At 38.4% G+C, this 26,985-nt stretch overlaps 1 protein-coding gene across 4 annotated transcripts in view; it reads left to right on the top strand.

Moving 5' to 3' along the window:
- Positions 1 to 26,985, top strand: part of STXBP5 (syntaxin binding protein 5) — a 178,846-nt gene that overhangs the window by 60,421 nt on the left and 91,440 nt on the right. For all 4 annotated transcript variants that reach the window (XM_050949484.1, XM_050949486.1, XM_050949485.1 and 1 more), the window contains exons 5-9: positions 3,188 to 3,322; positions 5,392 to 5,455; positions 10,950 to 11,033; positions 22,171 to 22,294; positions 22,756 to 22,834. In XM_050949484.1, the coding sequence (XP_050805441.1) occupies positions 3,188 to 3,322; positions 5,392 to 5,455; positions 10,950 to 11,033; positions 22,171 to 22,294; positions 22,756 to 22,834 (486 nt within the window). The remainder of the gene's footprint in view (positions 1 to 3,187; positions 3,323 to 5,391; positions 5,456 to 10,949; positions 11,034 to 22,170; positions 22,295 to 22,755; positions 22,835 to 26,985) is intronic.

The raw sequence follows: 26,985 nt of genomic DNA, 5'->3' as shown, positions 1-26,985 counted from the left end.
TTTAATAAGATTAGGGTTTATAACTAGCATAAAAATCTCTGAGATCAACCCTTAAGGATTTTATTGCTTGAAGTGGAAGAAAATGTACATAGGTTGAATGTTACTTTTTCTGTATGACACTAGTATAATTGAAATATTTTAGGTTTCAGCTCTTGCCACGGTAGTACCAATATTTGACATTCATTGCAATTAAAAACATTTATTTCTTGAACAGGTTAAAAAGTAAAGAAACATTCTTGAAAATGTAATGGCTCATTTATGGCATTCAACACAACTGAAACAAAGCAACTGATTATTTTGTGTGGTTGTTGTATGATTAGTACAGTGAATTTATATTCAATATGGCATTTTTCCAGTTTTTGGATTTTTGTTTCTTTAAAGTTATTACAGTTGTACAAGCATATTTTGATAGATTATATGAAGAGTTTATTGAGCACTTTTTGTGATGTAAGAATTTTTAAAATATACTATGAGTAAATAATAAGGATCAGATTGTTGATATTTTATGTTAACTCTGACCCATACAGGAATATATTTATTAGTTTATAAAAATTTCAAAAATATATTAAGGTTGCAAAATCAAGGACTCAAAAGTTGGGAAATGCCAGAATTTTTTTCTGATCAATCTTACTTTAACCCACTTTGTATCTGTATGCATTGTGATAATTATATTTAACTGGCGGATCACATACTAACTTCCACAGAAACCTCCCAGTCTTATTCAATGAACAGGGAGGATTCAACCTATGTACATTTTTTAATGAGACAGGGCTATGTGGTGCTGTAGGTATAAGAGAACCTTCATTTTCATGTCTCCAGATCCTGATGATGTACGTTATTTGATTGTTGCAGTGCCTAGGGTCCTTAGTAATTTACCAGAACCTCATTGTGATAGGCACTGTACAGAACACAAGAAAAGACAACTTCTCTCAAGTGGTTTACAATCTAAATACAAGACAACAGAGACAATATTGGTCACATGATAGGCTGTTGTGCTGAGACCACTGCCTAACTGTTGTCCAACTCTCTTGTGGGCATCACGGCAAAGGAGAGTTTCATGTTTGTCTAGCTGTAGTGACTTTAATGAAATAACAAGAACACAAAATAACAGAAATGAGATAAATGAAATGCTTATTTACAAGCTACATGCAACCCAACTTCATTGTTGAGTTCAGGCTGTATTCAGTTTCAACCTGCCAAGTGAAGTTTTTTTTTTAAACTCTGAAACATAGAATATTTCAAACTTGAGACTTTCCACAACCTCTGTGACTTCTGCAGAGGCCAGAGCGGCTGATCCCAGGACCGCCCAAGCAGCTGGCTCTGGAACACCCACACTGGCCACCGCTGGAGCAGCCCTGCAGTCGGCTGCACTGGCCGCTGTTCCAGTAGCCATGGCCAATGGTCCCTGGGTGGGCGGCCGGAGCAGCCACAGCCCGCAGCAGCAGTCCCTGGACAGACAGCATTTCCTTGCCGGGCAGCCAGAGCAGCTGCAGTCCACGGCCCCAGGCAGCAGTCCCAAGCAGCTGGTGGTACCCTCCTTCTACCACACACACAAGATATTTAGACACAGGTATTTTTAGTATGTCATAGATAGGTCACGGCCATCAATTTTTGTTTATTGCCGTGACTTTTACTAAAAATACCTGTGACTAAAACATAACCTTGCTTCTAGGTGAAGTAACTACATAATCCCTTATAATAGCACCTTGCATCTTAGAGGCCTACCCATTGAAGGTGTTAGTGAGTGAAACAATATTAACTGCCTTTTGTGTAGACCACATAGAAAGGCCATCTTTCTTTAGGAAGGAAATACTGCAGTAAAGCTATGTGGTGATTATCATTCTATTAGCTTAACAGCTCAAATAAAAGCAGACTGAGTGTAAATAGTGTCATTAAAGGGGGAGGACAAGGTTGCAATGAAGCTCATTTTTACTTTATTATGGATGATGATTGGGAAATTTCTCTCACAAGGGCATTTGTTTATTAGGGTGTCATAGTATAGAATTAACAGATATTAAGGCCTCTAGAAACTTAAAGCACAGTAAAGATTCTGCTGACAGTTATGTTTAGACAAGCATTAGAGGGGAATGGGATGGGATGGGCACTTTGCCCACAGGGTTTCAGAGGTATTTATTGACTGCAAAGGAAGGGTAACTCTAGGAAATCTTGGATTCCATTCCAGACTCTGAAGGAATGTGCACTCAAGTGGACACAGATTTTTAATCTAGTCCCTTTTAGAGCCTGACACTTTTTGTCTTGACCTCTCCAATCTGTCCCTATCCCAGGCCTTCCAATTCAACTTCACTTGCCCTAATCCCATTCTCCTTGCCTATCCAGTCTGTCTTTACTCCTCATGCTTCTCATCCCAGTCTCCCTGCCCAAAGCAAGTTCTAGGCAAAAATGGTTTTCTACATACTTATTGTCTCTTATGAAGCAGCTTTGTGCGGGCATAAGTGACCATTAGCTTTTTCCCATGTTTATTTGGACCTTGGAGACAGAAATACAGGAGCCAGAGGGGAAAAAAATATGGTTGTAAAACTCTAACATTCATCCGAGAAGTACTGGATCAACTTCAGTACCTAAAACTATTTTTAAATAACTTTTTTTTTCTTGAAATTGGTTATAATTCAGTATTGCATTATTTAAATATTTTGGAAGAAAAACTGTTGGTATAATATTAAAATTACTTGTCACAATTTATATTTATTGTATCTGATTTATTGTGTTTGATTTATTAACCTGATGTCTCTTGAAACCAATATAAAACAGAAGGCAACATCTAAAATGCATTGGGTCCTTGAAACTGGAAAGAAGTAGTAATATGGTGAGATTAATTTAAAAAAGCTGTTGGAAACTCAGTGTACAATTAGAATATCTTAAAATAAATCCCAAATAATGTATTGAAATTTTAAATGAAGATTTATCATTTGTTCCAAGGTTAACCTTCACACTTTCAATTTGTTTGTTATAGACAGGTTTAATTGCATCATAATTTCTGAAGCATGCTCTTTTACATAGCAATTACACCAGGTCTCTGAAGTTTAAAATTTCATATGGCTGAGTGATCTATAAATACAAATAAAATATGATAAAGATAAAATAGTTCTCTCTTCCTGGATGTAGTTTTCTGATATTGGGCTTTAACAATCTTCCTAATTACGTTTTTTGACTGCATTGTATCTTGCAGGATAACATTTTGCCATCTGCCTTTCCAAAGTAAATGGCTATATGTGGGTACCGAAAGAGGAAACATTCACATTGTCAATGTGGAGTCCTTTACACTCTCAGGCTATGTCATCATGTGGAATAAAGCCATTGAACTGTGAGTTTGGTTAAGTATTACCTAGCTGAAAAAACGTGTTTTGTCTCAGATACCAGTTAATTATAGAAATGTCATTTGTGTTAAATAACAAATTTTAAATAGACTCTGAAACATATACATTTGTTCTGATCTAAAATTCTTTTCTGCATGAGTGTTGGGACAAAAAAACCTTAAATCTTTTATGTGATGTGAGAAGTATTGCCAGTATGAGTATGTAGATCATGTTGAAGTACAATATGGATTTCATTTGTCTGATTTCTGAAATTTGGAGTACATAATTTTATTTTATAGTTCTTAAAGTCTGGCAGCTGCAGTTTCACTTAATAGAAGAGTAGTCTTAAAGTACAATACAATTCACTTCGTATGTAAATTTCCCTGAACTATCTATACTACGTAGAGTTTTCTATGTTATATCCTCATCTGCATGTACTTAGAAAAGGGATTCTCAAACTTTATTGCACCATGACCCACTTCTGACAACAAAATTACTATACAACCCCAGGAGTGGGGGACTGAAGCCTGAGTCTGCCTGATTCCCAACCAGTTTTTCGGTATTCAAGGATTTGCCTACAGGATTGTTCTGTTCAAAAAGTGTTAATTTATCTCATCCGGATGACTTTGTCTGGTAGCTTTTGTTGTAGTCCAATGTCAGATGGCATCATTGTAATGGTAATTTAATTAAAGGTTTCTGGGGCTCTTTTTAGTTCAGATCTTTTATAGAACAGCCATTGCAACACAGCATTTATTGTAACTTAGGGACACAATTTTTGGACCCATGCTTTCACTTTGTCAAAAATGCCATTGTTGGCATTTTTGAATGCAATGAGCTGCAGGATGGGCCCGTAAACAATAAAACTCATTAGTCATTAACTGTACAATTCAGCAGGATTATTTTTGTGCTCACAATAAATTTTTAGGCTTAAATAACATTGGTTCAAATAAATAAATTCAGTTTTATTGATCCTGGAATATTTCTTTCGTTACTGAACTAACAGTTGTCACATACTAAGTATAGCTAGGAATAAAAACTTATCTGGAATTGTCTTTAATAATTATCCTGATATTTAGGTTAAACTGAAAGGAACAGATGATAGTGTGTTGACAGAAAAGGAAAAGAAATACATAAATAGTGTGTGTTTAGCCAATGCTTCAGTATAGTGCAGAGCAATTCATATTTGTAAATTATTTTCAAAGCTTTCTTATTTGATAGTTGATGGATTAAAAAGGGAGCATGCAATACCCTGATTCACAAAGGTATCTCTATGGGACTTTCAGTTAATGTGTAAAGCTTTTTTTTTCAATAATAAAATGCAAATTATTACCCCAAAAATGAGATGTGCCTGGGGCTAATGATTTGTGAGGCTGTAGAGTCCTACATTCTCCACCACTTTGTGATTTAGCAGCTAATAAATTAGTTAGTGGTAGTATATGCTTTTGTGCATTGTTTTACACATACTGAATGGTCAACATTAAGGCCACTGCTACTATGGGATAAAATAATAAAGGCTGCTGTATCACTGCTTCTCAATTAAAAAAATCAAAATGCTGGTAAATAAAATAAACGTAACATAGTAACAGATTCACTGTAGTTGCAACAACTGCAATATTTAGTTATTCACAACATTTTTATCAGTGACCTGGAAGAAAACATAACATAAAATCATCATTGGTAGAGTTTGACACAAAAATTGAGGCAATGGTAAATAATGAAGAGGACAGGTCACTGATTTAGATCTGTATGCGTTGTTTGGTAAACTGTGTGCAAGCAAGCAATATATGGTATGTTTTAGTATGCCTAACTGTAAATGTATACATATAGGAACAAAGAATGTAGGGCCATATTTACCAGATGGGGGACCCTAACTTGGAAAGCATTGACTGTAAAAGATTTGGTAGTCATCGTGGATAATCAGCTGAGCATGAGCTCCCAGTGTGACACTGTGGCCAAAAGAGCTAATGTGAACCTGGGATGCATAAACAGGATCTCATCTCAGTAGGAACAGGTTGTAATATATTCTGGGGAAAAAATGTGTTTCTTTTATTTAAGATGGAAACATTTTCCCCTTCAGGTCATCCAAATCTCATCCAGGACCTGTTGTCCATATTAGTGACAATCCAATGGATGAAGGAAAGGTATGTTGAATTTAAAAATTGTATGAATAAAAATCTCAATAAAGAGTGAGATGGAGTGATATGAGAGTGTATTTATTTATCTTTTTTAAAAAGAAAGAAACCAAAGACAACCCAATATAAGTGCCATGGATTTTGAGGAAATAATAAATGAGGAAAAACTCATGATGGAAAGGATATAGCAAGGATATCCAGGGCTAGGCAAAGCACAAAAGTATTGAGACAGGCATAGTAAAATGGCTTGAAGGGTTTGATCAGATGAGCAGTTTGGGCTAAATGAAGTGAGTGTGTGTACTGAAGCAAGGAAGAAAGCAGAGATAGGAGAAAGGTTAGTTGTGAAGATCCTAGAAGGTATAAATGAAGAGGCTTACTGTGATGGGCAACAGGGAGATAATGAAAGAAATGGAGAGGCTGAAAACAGTCAGAAACAAGAGACATAAACTTTAGCATGTGCTTTTTAGGGCTGTTGTCATCAGTGACTGCATGATTTTATAAAATGTTTAGTGGATTTGGAACCACTAAAAGCAGCTGGTGCCTTTGGATAATTCAGGTGACACATGTCTGTCCATTCATTCAGTAAATCCACCCTCCCCATACTGTAGTTACAGCACAGAGGCATTGAGTAACTTGTGTTTGTATTCCTCCTTACTGATAAGTGCTTCTCACCTCCTGCTGTCCTCGACAATGTTTCTCCTTGCAGGGCTTCCATTCTTTGCAGAATTAGGTAGTGTCCTACTTTTTGGTAGTAGCCAGAAGGAAGTGTGACAGTTCTGCTACCACTAGGATACAGAAGATTGTGTCATCTTATGTGCACCTATAGAGGTGAAAAGAAAGTAAGAGGGACAGAGAGTGGAAGAATATGAGAGAGAGAGAGAGAGAGAGAGAGGCACCTTTCTCTAGATATGTTTGTTCAGAACACTAGAGCTATCTGGAGGGAAGAGGGAAAGGGTTACTATAGCAGCTGTAAATTTAGTTAAGTAATCTATGGAAGATAGAAACTTATTCTGAAAGAAATGGAGAGCATTCCTTACAAGATACATTTCAATGCTTATTTCTAATCACTAATATAGTTCTGCAAGACATGCTTGGGAAGAAGTTTGACTCTCTGTATAGGACTGAAATGGTGGAGTACTGATTTTTTTTTAAACTACATATTTTAACTGGAATTCCTTTATGTTGCAACATTAAAGTTAAAGATTAATGCATTAATTCACTCTGAAGTGGTTCTGATAGATTAGAGGGGGCAGTAGCAAGTGGCTCCTTGAGAGAGAGAGCTCATCTGTGTGGGGTGAACTCCTACAGAACAAAAGACATCATCTTCTGCTCCCAGGGCAAGGTGTACTACTTTGACCTTGCACATTTTTTTTTCAACCTTACTTCTGCAACAAACATGTAGAAGTGTGTACATTTAAAGAAACTTTTCCCCAAAATAAAACCCTCTGAAAATGCTGCAGAGCATACGCAAATATACCTCCTGAGGAGATAATGAGAAAGAGAGAACAAACCACACATGACAGATATGTATTCTGCAACATGACTCATTATGGAAAACATACCTATAAAGAAGAGATTTACATTTCTACCATATTCAGAACCTGTCTATACAGAGCAAGCTACCATGCTTATGAAAATTATAAATGTATTTGTGGTAGAATTGGTTGTTTGGGAAGGAACTTTACATTAAAAGTGAGCAAAGTGGTTGGCTGACAGTCCTTTAAACTTAATTTTGAGAAAATGCATGCTGATCAGACAGAAGCAGGAATCAAGAAAAATCATTCAGCACCATACAAATTTTATTAAAATTATCTATTTTCTATTGCATAAAATCACTGTTAATTAATGGAATAAATCAAAAAAACATTGGCAGTTAAGTACTCCTTCCTGTATCAGCTAAGGCCATTGTACCCCAAAATATAAGTAAAAATATTGTCTTCATCACAATATTAATGTACACATGTTTAATTATGAAACTTTGGATTGAACATGGTTTGGTGGTGATGTAGTATTCAGTTTGTTATTAAATGTGAATATTATGTGATTACAGAAATTTGGACGGTGCAATAGACATTTGATAGCCCAAGAGTTACCTTTTGAGACCATGTATCTTCTGGGTAATAGTGAAGTAGTTTAACAGTTTTAAACTTTGTTGTGGAGTGTCATGGGGTAAGTGCGCCCCATCCCCTCGTGGGGTGGGGCGGGGTAATTATTTCCTCATGGTCGCCTCCTTACTACCACGCTTTGTCTTGGGGTGGTGAGGAATAATAGTTACTCAGTATAGAATAATAGAATTTCAGGGTTGGAAGGGATCTCAGGAGGTCATCTAGTCCAGCCCCTTACTCAAAGCAGGACTAATCCCCAATTAAATCATCCCAGCCAGGGCTTTGTCAAGTCTGACCTTAAAAACCTCTAAGAAAGGAGATTCCACCACTTCCCTAAGTAAACTGTTCCAGTGCTTCACCACTCTCCTAGTGGAAAAAGTTTTTCCTAATATCCAACCTAAACCTCCCCCACTGCAACTTGAGACAGTTGCTCCTTGTTCTGTCATCTGCTACCATTGAGAACTGCCTAGCTCCATCCTCTTTGGAACCCCCTTTCAGGTAGTTGAAAGCAGCTATCAAATCCCCCCTCATTCTTCTCTTCTGCAGACTAAACAATCCCAGTTCCCTCAGCCTCTTCTCATAAATCATGTGCTCCAGCCTCCTAATCATTTTTGTTGCCCTCCGCTGGACTCTTTCCAGTTATTCCACATCCTTTTTGTGGGGCCCAAAACGGGACACAGTACTCCAGATGAGGCCTCACCAATGTCGAATAGCGGGGAATGATCACATCCCTTGATCTGCTGGCAATACCCCTACTTATAAAGCCCAAAATGCTGTTAGTCATCTTGTCAACAAGGGCACACTGTTGACTCATATCCAGCTTCTTATCCACTGTAACCCTTAGTTTCTTTTCTGCAGAACTTCTGCCTAGCCATTCAGTCCCTAGTCTGTAGCAATGCGTGGGATTTTTCCGTCCTAAGTTCAGGACCTCATCAGATTTCTTTGGCCAAATCCTCTAATTTGTCTTCGTCCTTCTGTATCCTATCCCTGCCCTTCAGCATATCTGTCACTCCTCCCAGTTTAGTGTCATCTGCAAACTTGCTGAGGGTGCAGTCCACACCATCCTCCAGATCATTAATGAAGATATTGAACAAAAACGGGCCCAGGATCAACTCCGCTTGATACCGGTTGCTAACTAGATATAGCACCATTGATCACTACCCATTGAGCCCAATGATCTAGCCAGCTTTCTATCCACCTTATAGTCCATTTATCCAGCCCATAATACTTTAACTTGCTGGCAAGAATACTGTGGGAGACCTTATCAAAAGCTTTGCTAAAGTCAAGGGTTAACACTGCTTTCCCCTCATCCACAGAGCCAGTTATCTCATTATAGAAGGCAATTAGGTTAGTCAGGCATGACTTGCCCTTGGTGAGTCCATGCTGACTGTTCCTGATCACTTTCCTCTCCTCTAAGTGCTTCAGAATTGATTCCTTGAGGACCTGCTCCATGACTTTTCCAGGGACTGAGGTGAGGCTGACTGGCCTGTAGTTCTCCAGATCCTCCTCCTTCCCTTTTTTCAAGATGGGCACTACATTAGCCTTTTTCCAGTCATCTGGGACCTCCCCTGATCGCCATGAGTTTTGAAAGATAATGGCCAATGGCTCTGCAATCACATCCACCAACTCCTTTAGGACGTTGGAAGCAGTGCATCCGGCCCCATGGACTTGTGCTTGTCCAGCTTTTCTAAATAGTCCTGAACCACTTATTTCTCCACAGAGGCTGGTCTCCTCCTCCCCATGCTGTGCTACCAAGTGCAGCAGTCTGGGAGCTGACCCTGTTTGCAAAGACAGAGGCAAAAAAAGCATTGAGTACATTAGCTTTTTCCACATCCTGTGTCACTAGGTTGCCTCCCTGACTCAATAAGGGGCCCACACTGCCTTTGACTTTCTTCTTGTTGCTAACATACTTGAAGAAACCCTTCTTGTTACTCTTAACATCTCTTCCTAGCTGTATCTCCAAGTGTGATTTCAGCCTTACTGATTTCACTCCTGCATGCCCGAGCAATATTTTTATTTCTCAGCTCTCTTCTTAAGGTTATGTGGCCCAATGGCCAGAGTCAGGGTGATGGCCCCTTCCCACAGGACTGTGGGGTCCAATTGCCCAGATCAAAATGGTTTTCTGGTTCGGCAAGGGTATCACCTAGTGATCAGAGTCAGTGTGGTCATCTGGTTCAGCAGGGCAGTATGACCTAGCAGCAAGAATGAGTAGGCCTAGCTGCCTTATCTCAGGGCTGCATGGCTCAATGGACAAAATCAATAGGGCTGCCTCTCTCAGGGCCATGTGGCCTAGTGGTCAGTCAGTGGCTGCCTGGCTCACTAAGGCTGTGTGGCCTAGTGGCAAGAGTCAGTAGGGCTTCCCCCTTTCTCAAGTTTGCATGGCCCAACAGGGACGGCTTTAGGACAATTCCCCTGATTCCTGGGAATCAGGCCCCATGCTTAAGAGGGCCCTGCAGCATCCGGAAGAGGGGCCCCGCACCCTCCACCGAAGTGCCGCCGGAAACAGCGGCAACTGATTGAGCTGCCGCTGAATTGCCGCCACTATCTTTGGCGGCAGCTCAATTGCTGCCGCTGTCTTCGGCAGCATTTCGACGACAGCTCTTTCGAATTGGTCCCTGCATGTCCTAAAGCTGGTCCTGTGGCCCAATGGCCAAAGTGAGTCTGCCCACTTCAGTAGTGCTGTAAGGCCTAGCGAACAGAGTCAGTATGACCTCCCATTTCAGAAGGGCGGTATTGCCTAGCAGTCAGATTCAGTAGGGCTGCACTTTCTCAGGATTGTGTGGCCTAGTAGCCAGAATCAGTATAGCTGCCCCTTCTGTGGGGCTGCATGATCTAGTGGCAGGTATGCTTGCCACCAAGTCAGTAGGGATTCTGCCTGTAATACTCTGACTCCAATCAGCACCATAACTGGTCTCCCTGAGCTAGTTCCTGATATTGGGATTCTGGCATCTCCGTGGGCTCTAGGCTCCTCGGTTAGGGTGGCTCTCAACAGCTCTGCCACTCCTTGGGCATTCTCTGGAGCCTCAGCATCCTTGGCTTCTGATGTCTGGGACTTCTGTGGTTTCTGGGCTGGAGCTTGCAGTGTGCATTCTCTCTCTTCGTAGTCTGCGCTGAATGAGCTGAGCTGCTCCCTTTTAAACCTATTCTCCAGCTGCAGCATGGCCAGCAGCGCTGCGGGGGCATGGGCTCCTTGGCCCAGAGAGTGAAGATAACCCTCGCAGTATCAGTGTGGGGCAAGTGCACCCCATTAAATGGAGGATTCCTTGTCACATGTAGGAATAAAGAAACAAATAAAGAGGGTGGATCTAATGTTACTGCAGTACCTACTTCATAGAACAAGAATTACAGGTATTTCAAGTAACTTTTTCTTTCAACCTTCTTTACTCTGATTATTGCAGCTCCTGATTGGCTATGAGTCTGGAATAGTAGTATTATGGGACCTCAAGTCAAAGAAGGCAGATTACAGATACACACATGATGAGGTAATGACATTATTCTTCAGTTGACTGATTTCCGGTTGTGTTGCATGTTTTTGTGTTTTTCCTATTTTGATTTAGTCATTAAATATTGGAAATGTTTTGTATGTTTGAACAATTATGTTTAGAAGTGAATATTATCTTCCTCATAATTGTTTAATACCTGCGTAAGTGAATCTGTACAGTCTATTGCAAGGATACTATTTCCTTCTAAACATTTTGCTATATTAAAATCATTTTTTCTAAATAAGACATTTGTTATTAAATTCTTTTTTTACTCTTTGCTGTGATTTGGTAAATACAACTCATATGTAAAATGCTTAAAATACTTTGTTTCTTAAAATTTCCTGCAACTGAAAATTTTTATTTAGAAAAATAGGAAAAAAGCCTATAACACATAATTCATGCAGCTGTGAAAATTTAAATATATAAAAACAACGTACAAATAATAATCTATTGTTATCTAAATTAAAATCCTTGTTAATCAATAGTTAATAGGGCCAATTTCAACTAAGATGGCTCAGAGGTGGGAAGTACTCTTTCCTGTGTCAGCTAAGGCTATTGTACTCCAGGACACAAAGGAGTGTTTGTGCTGTTTGTGTCAGGGAGACTGTTTCAATATCCTTTACTTCTTCACAAAAATTAAACCAGTGGAATCTTGTGAAGGGAGGTGCTGATTTTGTGCAGTTTAACGCCATCCTGGCAATGCTTGCTTTTTGGACTGTGCCTCGCATTTTTATATCTGCACAGGACCCATGTAGCCTCCATTCAGGTGGAGTTGTGACTGGTTTGCACAACCTGGTTTTGTAATTTTGGCCACCAGAGCCTGCCAACACAGTTTGTACTGATATAAGCAGGCAGAAAACTCGATCTATTGTATGTCTCCTGCACGTACCAGTAAGTGTAAAACAACAGTCTTACATCTATCTCATGTTTAACGAAAAAGAGAAAAGCAGAGACAAATATTTATAGTTTTCAGATTTTCTTCTCCCAGATTCAGTAGAAGGGCCAGGCTGCAGGTGGAGTTCAGCTACTGTCTGCCTCTCATGTTATGTCTATACTGCAACTGGTAGGTGTGATTGCAGCATAGGTAGACATATGTAGGCTAGCTTTGATCTAACTGTATCTGGCTTTGAACTAAAGCTAGTTTGAGTAATAATAGCAATGAAACCACAGCAGCACAGCTCATCCTCTCATGTATGCACCCAAGGTTTGCGGCAAGCAAAACTGTCACATTTTCACTGCTATTGTTACCTGAGGTAGTTTTGACCTAGTTAGATCTAACTAGCTTGGGTAGTCTACACATGCTGCAATCATACCTCTCAGTTGCAATGTAGACATGCTCTCAGGCCTGCTGGGATGTACCATGGGGAAGCTAGGGTAATGCTTCCCCTAAGATGCACTTCTGGTTTGGAGATGGGAGTTGTCAGGCAACAGATGGAGAAGCAAATCTGTCTTGGTCTTTGTCTATCTCACAGTCCTACTTGGCTATAGAAAAGTGGCAGGTGGGGGAGGCTCATTTGGAAGTCCACCTGAGATACTTTTGAGGTTGGGAAGGAGGCCTGGCCAGATTGCAGATAAAGAAGCAACCCAAGCTCCCATCTGTCATATAACATAGTGCTTCACATATTGTAAACACTGTAAATCAGTCCTGTGATGGACTGTAGTTGATATTGAAATATTTATCCTATTTTATAGATGAGAAAACTGAGAGAGAGAGAGAAATGACTTGCCCAAGTTCATATGGCTGTTGTTTTGCAGGGCTGATACTGGAACTCAGGAGTTCCTGACTTCCAGTTATGCATTCATATTCCTAGAACACGGACTGCCTCTGGAACTGCTAGTTAAGCTATTAGTTTGGACTTCTCATGACCTAGTCATGACTAAAATAACCTTAGTATCTTTCAGCTTTTACAAAAGTTGTGGTAGATATGTATTTTTAGTCTAGTCCTAAAATAAACGAGTCAAATTTACATGTGAATCTAAAATTTACATTCTAGCTGCTTACTTATTTAAAATCACAATATAAATCTTTAGGCATAAAAATATATTTCTACTCTTCATATCTTTTGTGTAAGAAAATCATGAAATAGAGAGAATTAAGTTTAAATTTACACTTTCACAATCTTTTTGTTTTGTCTGTTTTCTATACCACAAATTAGAGAGGGACAGAAGAAATTGAAGACTTTGTATTGAGAGAGCTCAATACATTTAAAAATATTCACTATAAAAAGAGTGAAAACAAATTTACAGTAGGGCAAATGGAATTCCTTCCTCTACAAATGTTTCACCAAGGATTTCCTGTTAATTTTAAATTAAATCACTTGTCCCTGTAGCACATGATGCTTGCTCAACTAGTGAACTTCCTGCATTGTTTGCCGTTTCTAGGTCATGTGACTTAGTGTTCGACGTGAATTGAGCCCAACTGAGAATCTAGCTTCAAGGCAAGCTATTAAGTGATTGACATGTATGTCTTGAGTGTATTTTATAATCATGCTGCAAGGAGTCACAGGCCCCACCTAGCCACGTAACCATTTTGCTCTTGATTCATTGTTTTTGGTATATTTTAGGTTTTGTTCTATACTAAAATTTTTTTAAATTTTTTTGGTAAAATAGTGATTTGATATTTTTTAATCTGAGACTTCATATTGTAGCTTGGTACTTCAAACCAAAAAAGTATAATAGAAATAGTATTTTTTGTTAATGTAAACTAAAAATTAATAAATAGAATATTGTTTTACTTGCCTATTGTCCCATAATCTAGTTAAGGGTTCTCAACCTTTTTCTTTCTGAGCCTCCCCTCCCAATAAGCTATAAAAAGTCCACCTTTGCCACAACTGTGTGTTCTGCATATAAAAACCAGGGCCAGTGTTAGGGAGTAGCAAGCTGAACAGTTGACTGGAGCCCCACGCCACGGTTCCACGCAAAGCTAAGTTGCTCAGGCTTCGGCTTCAGCCCCAGATGGCAGGGCTTCAGCCCTGTACAGCATCTTCAGCTTTTTTTCCCTGGGGCCCTGCAAGACTAATCCTGGCCCTGCTTGGCAGACTCCCTGAAAACTGCTCGTGGCCCCCCAGGGACCCTGGACCCCTGGTTGAGAACCACTGATCTAGTTGTTAATACAGGCTAAAAACAGTCCAGAATGCAGTTACTTATGCGCTGAGAGGGCCAGTGTATTAATTGCTTTGAAGAGAACTGTGATGCAGTGGATGTTTAAGATCTCTCTTCTACCATCCCGAACTTGTAGGAAAGGCCCTTTTGTGAGTTAGGGTTGGGAGCAATCTGCAGGATAAAAAAATCAGAAAATCACTATAGTCTCTAGCCTTTTTTAGTTTAAATTCAGTGTAAAATATTTCCTTACTCTGCAGGCTCTCATTCCAATAATTTTATGCAGACAAGTGTAAACATCCATAACAACTGAAGTACTATAACCAGTATTTGCTTAGATAATAGATTAGATCCTGAAGTTTGGTATAGTGTTGCCCAGAAGAGCCCATGTAGTAAAAGAGAAGAGTGTGGCTTTTAGGGTAGCCTGTCTAACAATGACTTTTTTTAAGAAAATATTTTAAAATGACTTAACAAAAGTATTGGATCTACCTCAGCTGGGGGAATGGGGGTGGTATCCATATGACCTCTTGAGGTCCCTTCAAGCCCTATATTTCTATAATTGTATGTACAGTATATCTTGATGTTTTAAAATAAATGGAGTAGTTTGTTTGGGTTGGTTTTGGGTCCATCCTAGCAAATATTTCTTCCCCTCAGAAGAGGAAAAATATGTAACATAGCAATTTGTTGGCTCATTCCTTGTTGTGCAATACTAGTTAGATACCCTTTCCTCCATGGACAAGGTGCTTATAGGTCATGTTTGCAGGACAGTGATTCCTTCAGCTTATAACTTGGGTTCAGTGTTGTTAGTCAGATCCATATGTCCTGTGTTTGGGGGAAACTGAATATGCAAAAAAGAGAAATTAATGCTGGTTTGCATATTGCATCAACAAATTAGAACAAAGTATGTAGAAGTGAACGGTGGAGAGGAAGCTCCTTTTGGTTGCTGCTGTCAGAGTAAGTTCAATATTGTACTGGATTGATGATTTTTAGAGAAAATGAACTGGCGAGTAAAAGATTCAAAAGGAAAATAACTGGATGATTTGATGTATCTTATATTGGTGTTGCATCTACAGTTTTCGGAATTATTTTTATTGTGAACTATTTGAGTGTTTCTTTCCTATGCTTACTTTTCATTTCCTTTTTTAAAACCTCTGTTTTGAAGTTAGCTGCTAGAATAGGAAAATATTAACTCCAGCAAATGGTAAGTCATTGAGAGTGTGAATTTGGAACCTCACAATGTCATTTTGCTACTGTTTTTCAAACCAACCATATGTAACACGGCATATATAAATCTGCTCTTGTTTGTGCTTTTAGGTAGTATGGCATTGTTTCTAATAAAGTCAATATTATGTTAACGTGGCTGAAACTGTTTTTAATTTAACAATATTGGCTTGTCAATGTTTATAAGCAGTCTCTTTAAAAAACATAACTGTACCAAATCTGCTCAGTGCAACAATTGAAACAATTTTCATCATGTGTAGATTGTGGGTCATATATGTAACTTATGTTGGTGTTTCTGTTGCTTTTACTGTCAAAACCAAAACAATTTTATTAAAATGGTTAACTGTTTGTGACATTGGCAGTATGGGGATTTGGTGTTGGATAATAAACCAGCTTGTCTTACTTTTAATAGTGATTGAACAGTTAAGACAGTTCCTGTGTGACCAATTATTTTATGTGGGGTGACCAGATGTCCTGATTTTATAGGGACAGTCCCGATATGTGGGGCTTTTTCTTATATAGGCTCCTATTACCCCCCCATCCTCATCCCGATTTTTCACACTTGCTGTCTGGTCAGCCTTGGCTTATATCTTAAACAGATTAAGTTTTTAGTGGCTCACTAGTAAAAAAACTGGTTAGATTAATTTCCACATCACAAAATTCCCACACTTTTGCCAAAGAACTCCGTTTCCAAGGTTTGTCAGAATACCAAACCGTCTGCTTATTATTGAATCATTAGTAGTGTTTCTTTAGTTGAGCTTTTCGCTGAAAATTCTTTTTCTCACGGCAGTGACTGAATAGTCTCCACATTTAACGCAATACTGTTCTGAGGTCAACTGAGTTGGTTTTTTTTAAGGCAATTTTTGGATAAAATATTAATTCTCTTTTCTGTAGAAAATAAGAACATATTATTAGCTTTTAAAATTGGGCTTTGAGAAGTCTCACTTTCATTTGACCACTAAAGAACCAAAGCCACCTCCAACTCAAAACTTAACATGCATGTACTTTATCATATCACCGACATATTTCACGTTATAAATTTTACAGTTAGAAAGAAAGTTATTCTTGTTGATCATTACCTTTTTTTGTTGCTAAGATGTCAGTATGCACCATGTACTTAGGAGACAGGCTTGCAGCCTTACGATTGATCTGCACGTTCTCCATTTGGTGGAATTCTTTATATGTCTGCAAAAGCCTTCAAAGAAATAGGGGGAGGGGAGAATGTCTACAGGGATGATCCTGTATTACCACAGTTCAGCATGTACTTCTGTTAATCATACATTTATGTACTTTTCTGTGTGAGCAATCTTTAGTCAGAATACTTATTCTGCCAAAGAAATGCAGACTACAGCTCAGTAGTAGACCTGAGGAACTATGGGAGCAAGGTTTTTGGGTTTGTTTTGGTTTTTTGCAGTCCCACTGTCGTCCACCAAAACAGCAATATTTACCCTCTCTTGTTCTTAAAACTCCATTAGAACAGTTTTTATCTCACTTATAGCCATTTTGGAGCTGTTGTGGTGATAGCATATCAGTATTTGACTTTTGACGCTGCACTTAAAGATGAATTACTGGTTTCCAGACAGAGACCTGCTTTTGAAGTTATATTGTATGCTGAGACACTGCCCAAGCACCCACGAGAGCACCAATAATGAATATGAGGCGCATAACCTCTGTTTTAAGGGAGCATACTGTAAAAGACAGAATATTTTCCTTTTTTATGCCGTCTTATGATTGGTGTCTCCAGCACATTAAGGAGGCAAAAACCTATTTTGGCTGTGTGATGTCACTAACGTGCCCCTCGGCTGTGCCCCAAGGCTGGAATTTAGCCTACAGCCAAAGGTTAGTGAATACCAGTGGGTGCTAGACCTTGAATAGCACTAACTGTACCGTTAACATTATCAGCAGATAATCTATAGACTGAAGGAGAGTGGACTAAATTAGTCTTTCTCTTAGTCTTTCTCAGCTCTATATAATACTTCATAATTGAGTCAATTCCTGGTACTAGTTGAAGCGATTCCTGGTAAATCTTGCTTCTAAATATCTCAGTGCTGCTCTTCAGTCTCTAATGCTAAATATATGACACTTTCTATGAACTCTGCATTCACTTGATGAAAACAGAAAGTCTTTGAATGATAATGCTTTGCACTTCCACCTGAGTCTGAGTTTCATAAATAATATTTGAATTAGGCTTCCTTGACCCCGTGTAGCAACTGCGTAATATTATTCACTATTTATAGATCAGGAAACTGAAACTACTGAGATGTGACACAGGAAGGGCTGTGTTCAAGGAGGGAATAGAATCCTCCATCATGACTCCCAGTCCCCTGAAAAAACTGTAAAATATTGCAGTTGTTTACTGTACTTTAAACTTTGAAAGAGTGACTAAGGCCTTGTCTACACTACAGAGTTTTTTACTGACAAGTTATACTGCTTTAAACTGCTGTTGCACGCCCACACTATGCTGCTTATATTAGCAGAGTGAATCCACACTAGCAGCTCTTGCATCAACACAGAAAGCAGTGCGCTGTGGGTAGCTATCGCACTGTGCAACTGTGTTTTGGGAATGCAAATGCCTCATGGGGCAGGTATAGTCACAGGATGCAGGTTTCTCAATCTCATCATTCCATGGGCATCTGAGTAGATTGCCAGCTGCTTTTCAACTGAAGGTTGGTGGGGGAGGAAGAGTGTTACAGGGAGTGAGTGTGTGTGTGTGGGGGGGGGGGGGGGAGCAGAAATGTCCTCTCAGAAATCGTATGAAGACATTCCTTCCCCCCCATCAGCCCATGGCTCTGCACGGCACAGCAGTCTCCCCATCCTCTCTCTGCACAGCAGCAGCCTGCTCTGCCTGCCAATGGTTTTGTTGTGATTCCCTCTGAGATCTCCCACAGCCTCCTCAGTTGCTGGCTCTGGGAAGTTCTGACACCTCAGCATCTGGCAGCAAAGAGCAAATCATTGAGGTGGCATCCTCAGCAGCTCTGTGAGATCTCCACCCTAAGGAATGTCATAGCTTCCCAGAGCTTTGAAAGGAGAGGAGTGCATGCCTCTATAGCTAGACAGAGGGCAGCTGAGTTCATCAGCCACTGCTTCGCTCCCTGGCTCTGCACAGCACAACGGTCCCTTCTTGCCTCCCTGCTCCACCCACCTCCTGCAGCAGCAGCTTGCCTGCCACTGTGTTCCTAATGCCCGGACGAGCAGGAGGATTCCACCTCAATGATTTGCTCTTTGCTGCCAGATGCTCAGGTGTCAGAACTTCCCAGAGCTTTCAAAGGGGAGGGGCGCATGCCTGCAGGGCAGCTGAGTTCAAAACAGTGAGCAGAGTGGTCACAAAGGGCATTGTGGGATACTGGGGAAGACCAGTTCTGGCAATAAAACAAACGGCAACATCTACAATGATGCTTTGTTGCTTTAACTTTGCCACAAAAAGCTTTATGCCTCTTATCGAGGTGGTTTTATTTTGTTGGCTAAACAGCAGTGTTTGGCCATCAAAAGTAACTTCTGTAGTGTGTACACCTCCACTATTTTGTTGGCAAAAGCTGCCTTTTGCTACCAAAACTGTGTAGTGTAGACAAAGCTTAAGCATTCCAGTCGACAATGAGAAATAGAGAACAGAATACTTAGCATTTAGGACACTGTTTGTCCTAGTAGTTTGAAAGTAGTCACTGAGTAAAATTGTGTAGTCAGTTATTCCGTCCTCTGCACTACCAGTTTTTACTTTGGAGGCAGTGAGGATGATTGTGCAGGTTTCCGCAGGCAGAAATGAAATAAGATTTTTATGAATTCCTTTCATTTAACAGGAAAGGTACCCGAAATCTGCCAATATAATCTTTGCCTTTACATTTACAGTCATAGACACCTAGAATTAAACCTGTTTTGCCAGGGAATTTCCTTTCTTTGCAAGATGAAGTCCATAGAATGACTCCCAGTGCGTGTTTAAAAAAACTGCTCCCTTCATGCAAGACAAGTTGGATTTTAAAACTGTAAGAATAGTACATGATCCATCGTTTCTTTGACAGAGAATCATCTGAAAGAATACAAAATCTAGCATTCATATTTAACAGAGCTAGGGAAAAAACAGTTTGTCTGGAATGTGATAGCTGTAATGTTAAAGACATGTGGTTATAAATTAACTTTTTAGAGCAGTGATTTATAATGCCTATCAAACCATCCTGTGCAGTAAGTTTCTTATTATTGTCTTGCCAAATGTTTATGCACAGTGAAATGATAGAATGGAAAATGTTAGCTTTCTTTGTCTCCTTTGTGAGTTTCTTTGTATTGAAAGGCTCTGTAGCTGTTGTAATAAAAAAGCATTTTCATGCCTTATTCATACAATATGAACATAAAATTAATTTTATGCTGTAAACATTCATTTTCTGCTGTTTTGTGGACATGAAAACAATAAAACAAAGACATTAGAGCATGATTTTTAACTGCTTTTTAAATAAATGTTTGGAAATGTAACTTTATCATTTAAAATTGTCAGGTTTCAAATGGAAAAAATATTTTGCCTGCTCTGTTTTAAACTAAACTTTTAATAACATTAACTCAGAAAATGTATTATAGATTACTATTTTTAGGTGCAGTCTTCTGATAAGTGGGTAAATATCAGAGCTTATCCCTGAGCTTTATAGAGGATATACCAAAATAGCCCAAGGGATTGCCATTTAGTCAACAAAGTAGCTACCAAGCAATTTGTTTATGACAAAAGAATGGATATGGACAGGAACCTTCTGCCTGGCACACTCTCTCATGCACATAGTAATGGAAACAGTATTTTTAGAAAGGTTAGAAATGCATGCAAGTTAGCCATACAAAAAGAGCTAAGAAGTAAATCTGTTTCTACCAAAGACGATGGAAGATTAGAGTATGAGACAGTGTTACCAGTTTGTTGTGCAATTCTTTATTGTGCACTTGGTACCTAGATGTCACATTTTGAGTGATGCATTAGAAATACGTCGACAGGATACTATTGGCTTTTAAGTGCTTTCAGATATTGGTTAAGTTTTTATCAAATAGGAATTAATGGTTTTATTCCATCCCATCTCTCTTCCGCATCATGGCAGTTCTCTTTCCTTCTCGTACTACTGTGGAGAATTAGTGAAGGGAAAGGGCACTGGGTTCACCCTTTTGAACTAGTTCCCAAGCTGTGCTCAGTTTATAGGGAAACAATGCTGTTTACCACCCAGGAACAGCAGAAAATACTATTTTACACCATATGGAGAACAGAGTACTCGTACACATAGAATTATAGAAATGTAGGATAGGAAGGGACCTCAAGAGGTCTTCTAGTCCAGTTCCTTAAATTCAAGGCAGGACTAAGTATTCTCTAGACCATCCCTGAGAAGTGTCTTTGATTTGTGAAGTCTGAACAGCACTCTAAAAACAGGCAAAGGCAAACTTTGCCAATTTTTAAAAAAGGCTCAAGTTCCTAAACCAGATCTTCCCAGTAGTATGTAATTGCTACTTAATTGCACAGAAGAGTTAATCATCAGTGTCAAATAGAAAGGAGAGAGGTAGAGATTTGGGTGGGGGCTAGTTCCTGTGGGATGTGGAAGAAATGAGAGGGATCTCGTAAAATGGGGACAGAGGTTTGTGGTTTGAAATGTTGCGGAAGAACAGAGGGAAATATAGGATGGCAAACACTGAGCTGAGAGAGGAAGTGAGAAGGAAGCCAAGGAACTGGCATCAGGACAAGAATGGATGGTAAAATAAGAGACGAGGACAGGATGGATATGAGGTAGAGACACAGAGAGAAAATGAGAAAGAGAAAAGAGAACTTTCTGAAGCACCTTTTTTCAAGGCCTGGTACAACTCTGATATACTGGTGTGCATAACTACATACTTCATAACCGTTTGATATACACCTTTGTATAACTGAAGGTCTCATTATCACCCAAGTAACCAATACGTTTCTGAAAACTGTTAAAAAAATTGCCTTGTAATGTGTGATTTGAATATATCTTATAGAAACTGCTGCACAGGTGTTAATGTTCAAATAATAAAGCTTAGTGTCTTATAACAGTACCAGGCATTATCTTTCAAATGTTTGCTTGAAAAGGGAGATTGATTCTCTTCAGACTTCTTATTGTAGTTTTTCGATTGGCAAATAGAATTTTCTTTAATTTTATGCAAACACTAATACTGCATAAGGATAATAATTTTTCTTATCAAAACTTTTTGACACACAAACAATGTTGTAACCTCTTAAAAGGAGAAACGGCTCAAAGAAATGCTGAATTGTAACAGAAAAATTAAACATGGATAATTCATACCTGTTTTGGTATTTCATACTTTAATGCGTTATTTATTTAATACGTTATCTCACACTTTAATTTGGTGTTTGTGTAATCTTTTTTAAGAAGATGGAATTGAGACCACACTAAAGTCTGGTCTACACTGCAATGTAGCTCTCGCCAATGTAAGTTGCCCACAACACCGACCTAATAACCATCTCCACGAGAGATGTAGCACTTAGGTTGATGTAGTTGGGTCGATTCTCTGTCCACGTAGACACTGTGTTGCTTACATCGTCTATTGCTATTTTTTGACAGCCAGACTCTCTGCCCCAGGGCTGACAGCCAGAGCCCTGAGCTGTCAGCTCCCCATAGTGCCCCACTTAAGCCAGTGCAAATGCTCCTGGTGAGGACATGCACCACTGGCAGAAGGACTGTAGTGTGGACATGAACAGCCAATTTAATGACTGCGGTGGCTATAGTCAACCTAACTTAAGTCGACTTAATTTTGTAGTGTAGACATGCCCTAAGTTGCTGTTTTCTGCTGAAAACTCAATTCTTTCTTTCTTCTTTTTTTCTTTACACAGGCTATTCACTCTGTTGCTTGGCACCATGAAGGAAAACAGTTCATTTGTAGCCATTCAGATGGTACCTTGACCATATGGAATATAAAATCCCCTGCCAAGCCACTTCAGACAATCACTCCACATGGTAAGAAAAGAATGAATATACACAATGTCTGGCAGTTCTTACACTGGAAATATGTCATTAAACCTTTTCTATAAAATCCTGTACATTTAATTCTAGCAAAACTACTCCCTAACAAAGGGAATTTTTGCTAACAACTTCTGCAAAATCCAAGCTGTTGTTTACCGTCCAAGGCCAATGGGGGTGGTGGGAAGCAGTGCGGGCGAGAGAGTTGTTGGCCTTGGCTTCCCGCCACCCTCATTGGCCTAGGATGGCAAACCTGCCAACGCGGCAGATAAACTGGCCCGGCCCGCCAGAGTGCTTACCTTGGCGAGCTGCATGCCAGAGGTTGCTGACCCCTGAAATACAGTATGTGACAATGTAATAAATTGTGTGCATATTTTAATTTGTAATTTATTTAAAAGAATAATTTCACATTACAGGTTTTTTTTCGATGTTTAATCTATGAAAATATTTTTTTTTAGGAAAGCAGTTAAAAGATGGGAAGAAGCCAGAACCTTGCAAACCTATCCTAAAAGTGGAATACAAAACAGCTAGAGCTGGGTAAGACTTTCCTTATAAGTCAATTGACTCTTAACACTATATTTGTAGTCTTTGAGAATGTCTTTTGTATCTTCTCATTTGTGGGATATGTACCTAGTGTCACTGAGCTTGGGAACCTCTAGAAAGCAATAGTGAGTGATGAACTGTAGTTGCTGTTGGGTAAAACATAGCTATTACTCTAAAATATATGTGCGACTAGAATAGGTAAAAATGACATGTTGATGAATACTCCATATCTATATGCCCCTTCTTTAAAACTAAAGGGCTAGCAAAAATATAAAAAAATGATAAAATAGTATTTGTTGCTGTTTTTAAATCTTCATGATTAAATGTCACCTTTTAGCAATATTAAGGAAAAACTGATAAATTGGCAGCGCATTAAATAAATTTTCAGTTGTACTAAGTTGTTAGGGAAATCTGTTTCTTTGAAGAATTGAACTTACTTTATCTAGTAATGAGACCTATCAGTAACTTTTTTTTTTTTTTTTTTTTTTTTTTTTTTTTTTTTTTTTTTTTTTTTTGGTGAAGCAATACGAGTTTGAAGTATGGCTGAATTCTTTTCATGTGCTACAGTAATTTATGCAATCACTGTGCATAATTATGTATATTTGTGTATACATATTGAAGCTGTAATTCCAACAAGAGGCTTTGATGAAATTACTGCATATTGAGTAGCATGTTCTTGTCACTCGAACTTAATGGAAGATTTTCATCATTTTATATACAATGTGGGGTTTCTTATTTACAGTTGTAAAGCATTTTGATACGCTTGGGTGAAAGGTACTATTTAAAATCATAATATTCATGGAAATTCTTGGAACTATTTGCAGATGTTCAATTTTCAAATAATCTCCATTTTTTTCTGTTGATTTGTTGTACCTTCTATTACTTTTTTGGCTTTCTGTATTGCTTGAATGTTTGCAAAGTAAATAAGACTACTGAAAATTGCTGATAGTTTAACAAATGCTTTCATATATATATATTGATATGCTTTCCAGTTAATTTTAATGGTTATATGAACCATTTTTCCTTCTCTAAAAGTCAGTTAAATGGAGATCTAAGGTTTTGAAGCCAATTCCCAATTTTTTGAAAAGGTATGACCGAGTCAGAGACAATTGTTCCATTGCGCTGTTTGCAGCAGTCTGCATCTGTCCAGGTATTTCCTTTCCACAATGAATAAAACACTGAATAATCATGAAGTCACGATACGTTAAAAAACTGACAACTCAACTGTCGTGTCCAAGCTTCTGACCCAAATTATGCTATAAATAACTGAAAAGCAGCCTCAAACATTCAGCAAGATAAAAATTCTACAATTTGAAGTGTTCACACTGCAAACAGTCATTTAAAAAATGTAATTTGAAATCTCCACAATGTAACAGTGTCTTTTTTTTTTTACACCATGCAAACTTTAACTGACTTTTGACACGGTTTAAACAAGATAAGAGTTGCAATAAAAAAAGCTTAACTATGCACAACTTCTCTTGTTAGTACAGCTTTCCAACTGTATTCGTTTTTCCAAGATTATTTTGCCTTTTCCGTGAATTTGTTTTGTTGTTGAGTCTTAATTTGTTCTCTACCTTTATTTATTACCTTAAAACTGTCCTTTTATGGTATTTTTCATGCTTGATGGTGCTCAGAACGCTGTCAAATTTATCATCATTTGAAACCAGGGTGGATTTGATTTAAATCAGTAGTCAAGAAGACTCGATTTAATCATGGATTTCTACATAAAAGTGCATTCTTGTTGGTTGTTATAACCTTAATACGTATTCTTCACAAGTCACAGATAGATGTAGGTTTCATGTTTAGAAGGTACACACTATACATTTTTAAAGTGATTCTGAAGACTTTTCAGATTAATTTTACAGCTATATCAGAAAATGAAGGATCGTTTGGTTATTTCATTTACCAAAGGTAATTGAAGCATATATTTATGAAGTCATTCGGAGGTGAACTATCTCCGATTCAACAGGTTAATCATTAATATTTGGAGGATTTTCTTGCCATGCTATATTAGAAGGAGAACATCACCAGACAGACATTTAAATTGTTTTATTTAACTAAAATAACAGTGTTATATATTCTGAATTTTTTTCTTCAACAGCAAACATATAATATTTTAACAAAACAAGTATTTAAATTTAATTAAACATTCAAGTTTTTTAAAATCAGGTTTGTTTTGTTAAAATTGTTTTTAACTAAAATAATTAAATGAAATATATTTAAAAAAAAACAAAAATTGAATAGACACTGTCAGCCAGGTCAATATGAGAAACTTAAAATATTGGCTTCTGCAGCTAACTCAGTTGTCTTCACCTTCATTTTCTTGTTTGTTCATATTCTGGGAAAGAATAACAAGCTTTCCTGCTTTATCAAGTCCCAAATGATTTCTCAATTTGGAATGAATTAGTCCAAAGGAAGAAAGTATTCTTTCTACACCAGCAGAAGAAGCTATTGCTGTTAAAAGTGAGGTTATCATTTCAACAGTCTCTGAATTCAAGTGCTTAAGTGACTTCCACCAGTTCACTGGTGTGACTTTCTTTAAAACATAATCAAGCAAACATATATTTCCTGAATGGTTCACCCTTCGCTCTGAAGTTTTATAGTTGGCATTATGCAGGGATGATTGTTGGGTGTCCATGTCATAGGCAATTCCTCTTCTTCAGCAGCTAAGGTTTGACCCCGGTACCAAGTATTGAGAATATTTGCAAGAAAATGAGCTGGAAATAGTGCTTGTCCCATTCGTTCTCTTAATGCTTGTAATTTAACTCTGTCAGTCCACTACTGAGTGCCATCGTAGGCTTGTGGGAGAGTTAGCTTGGTTCCTTGCACTTTTTTTCAGAGTAGCTGCTGCAGAGTGGTTGTTATGGAAGTATTTTGCAATTTCAACAACATTAGCCTTTATTTCTGGAACACTGAAGTCTTTGGCTAGGAGGTGCATCAAATGAGCACTGCAACCATATGTTGTTAGCTTGGGACTCTGTTAGCTCTCTTCTAAATAATTTCTTCTCATCTTGGATACATTTGAAGCATTGTCTGTGACCAAGCTGCATACTAGACATTTGAATTTTTTTCCCACAGTTTGTTATAGCTTTTACTTTTACTTCTTGTAAGTATTCTGCTGTGTATGTATTTGTTTCTGTAAGGAAGACATTCTTTTCTTCTGTTGTCACACAGGCACATACAACAGGATCATTGTGGACATTGCTCGACCGATCAAGATTCAGGTTAACAATTTAACCCTCTAGACCTTTTGCACACTGCTCAATTTCTGTTTCATAGACTTTATCCAGCAATTTGCTTGCGACATCTTCTCTGTTGGGTGGACTGTGTCCTGGTCTTAACTAAACCATGTTAATGAAGTGTGGGGTTCTCAGTCATACGGAAAGGAGAGTTTGTCATATAAACAAAGCGGGCAATTTTTTCATCAATTACCTCTTTTTGTAATTTGCTGGTTCTTATCACAAACTTATCTGTGGTTGTTTCTGGATGACGGAGATTTTTTTTTCTTTTGGCTACAGGTGATATACTGTGGCTATGTGACATACATGATGTGACTGAAGCACTATTATTGGCAGATAACTCTGAAACTCTAGAAAATGATGGTGATCTTGAAGGTGGATAGTGTTCAGAATCCTGTATGCTGAGGATGGATTCTCCTAAACAAAATAAATCAATGCAGTTATTTAATTATTATTACCATACTATTCATTTAGTATTACTCATTGCATTCCCTGACACTCAATACTACTTTAAAGGTTAAATTTTAAAAGGAAGATCTGCCTATTTCAGCTATTTATTTTTTTATCACAACTGCATCTAAAATGATAGTACCATAGAGTAACAACTATATTTTTTGCTCAAACATGAGAATTCAAGAATAGTCCAGAAGGAAGACCGGCAGTCCTTAGGAAAGAAGCATGAAAATAAACAAAGTTTACCAACCTGAAGATCCTGCATGTTCAGGCATGTTCCTTTCATCATCTTCAACGCAGCTTCCTCCTGAGAAGGAACACTTCTCATGATGTTGTTTCATTCAGGCAACTAGGCCATTTTTTGGTTGCACTGTTTGCATTTTGCCTGCATGCCTGCACCCCACAGGTAGAGGAACTTCATTAAAATATTCCCAAACTGGGTATCTTTTACAG

This window comes from Gopherus flavomarginatus, chromosome 4 (assembly GCF_025201925.1).
Source record: "Gopherus flavomarginatus isolate rGopFla2 chromosome 4, rGopFla2.mat.asm, whole genome shotgun sequence".
NCBI classification, from domain to species: domain Eukaryota; kingdom Metazoa; phylum Chordata; order Testudines; family Testudinidae; genus Gopherus; species Gopherus flavomarginatus.
This window is presented reverse-complemented; position numbering and strand designations above follow the sequence as displayed.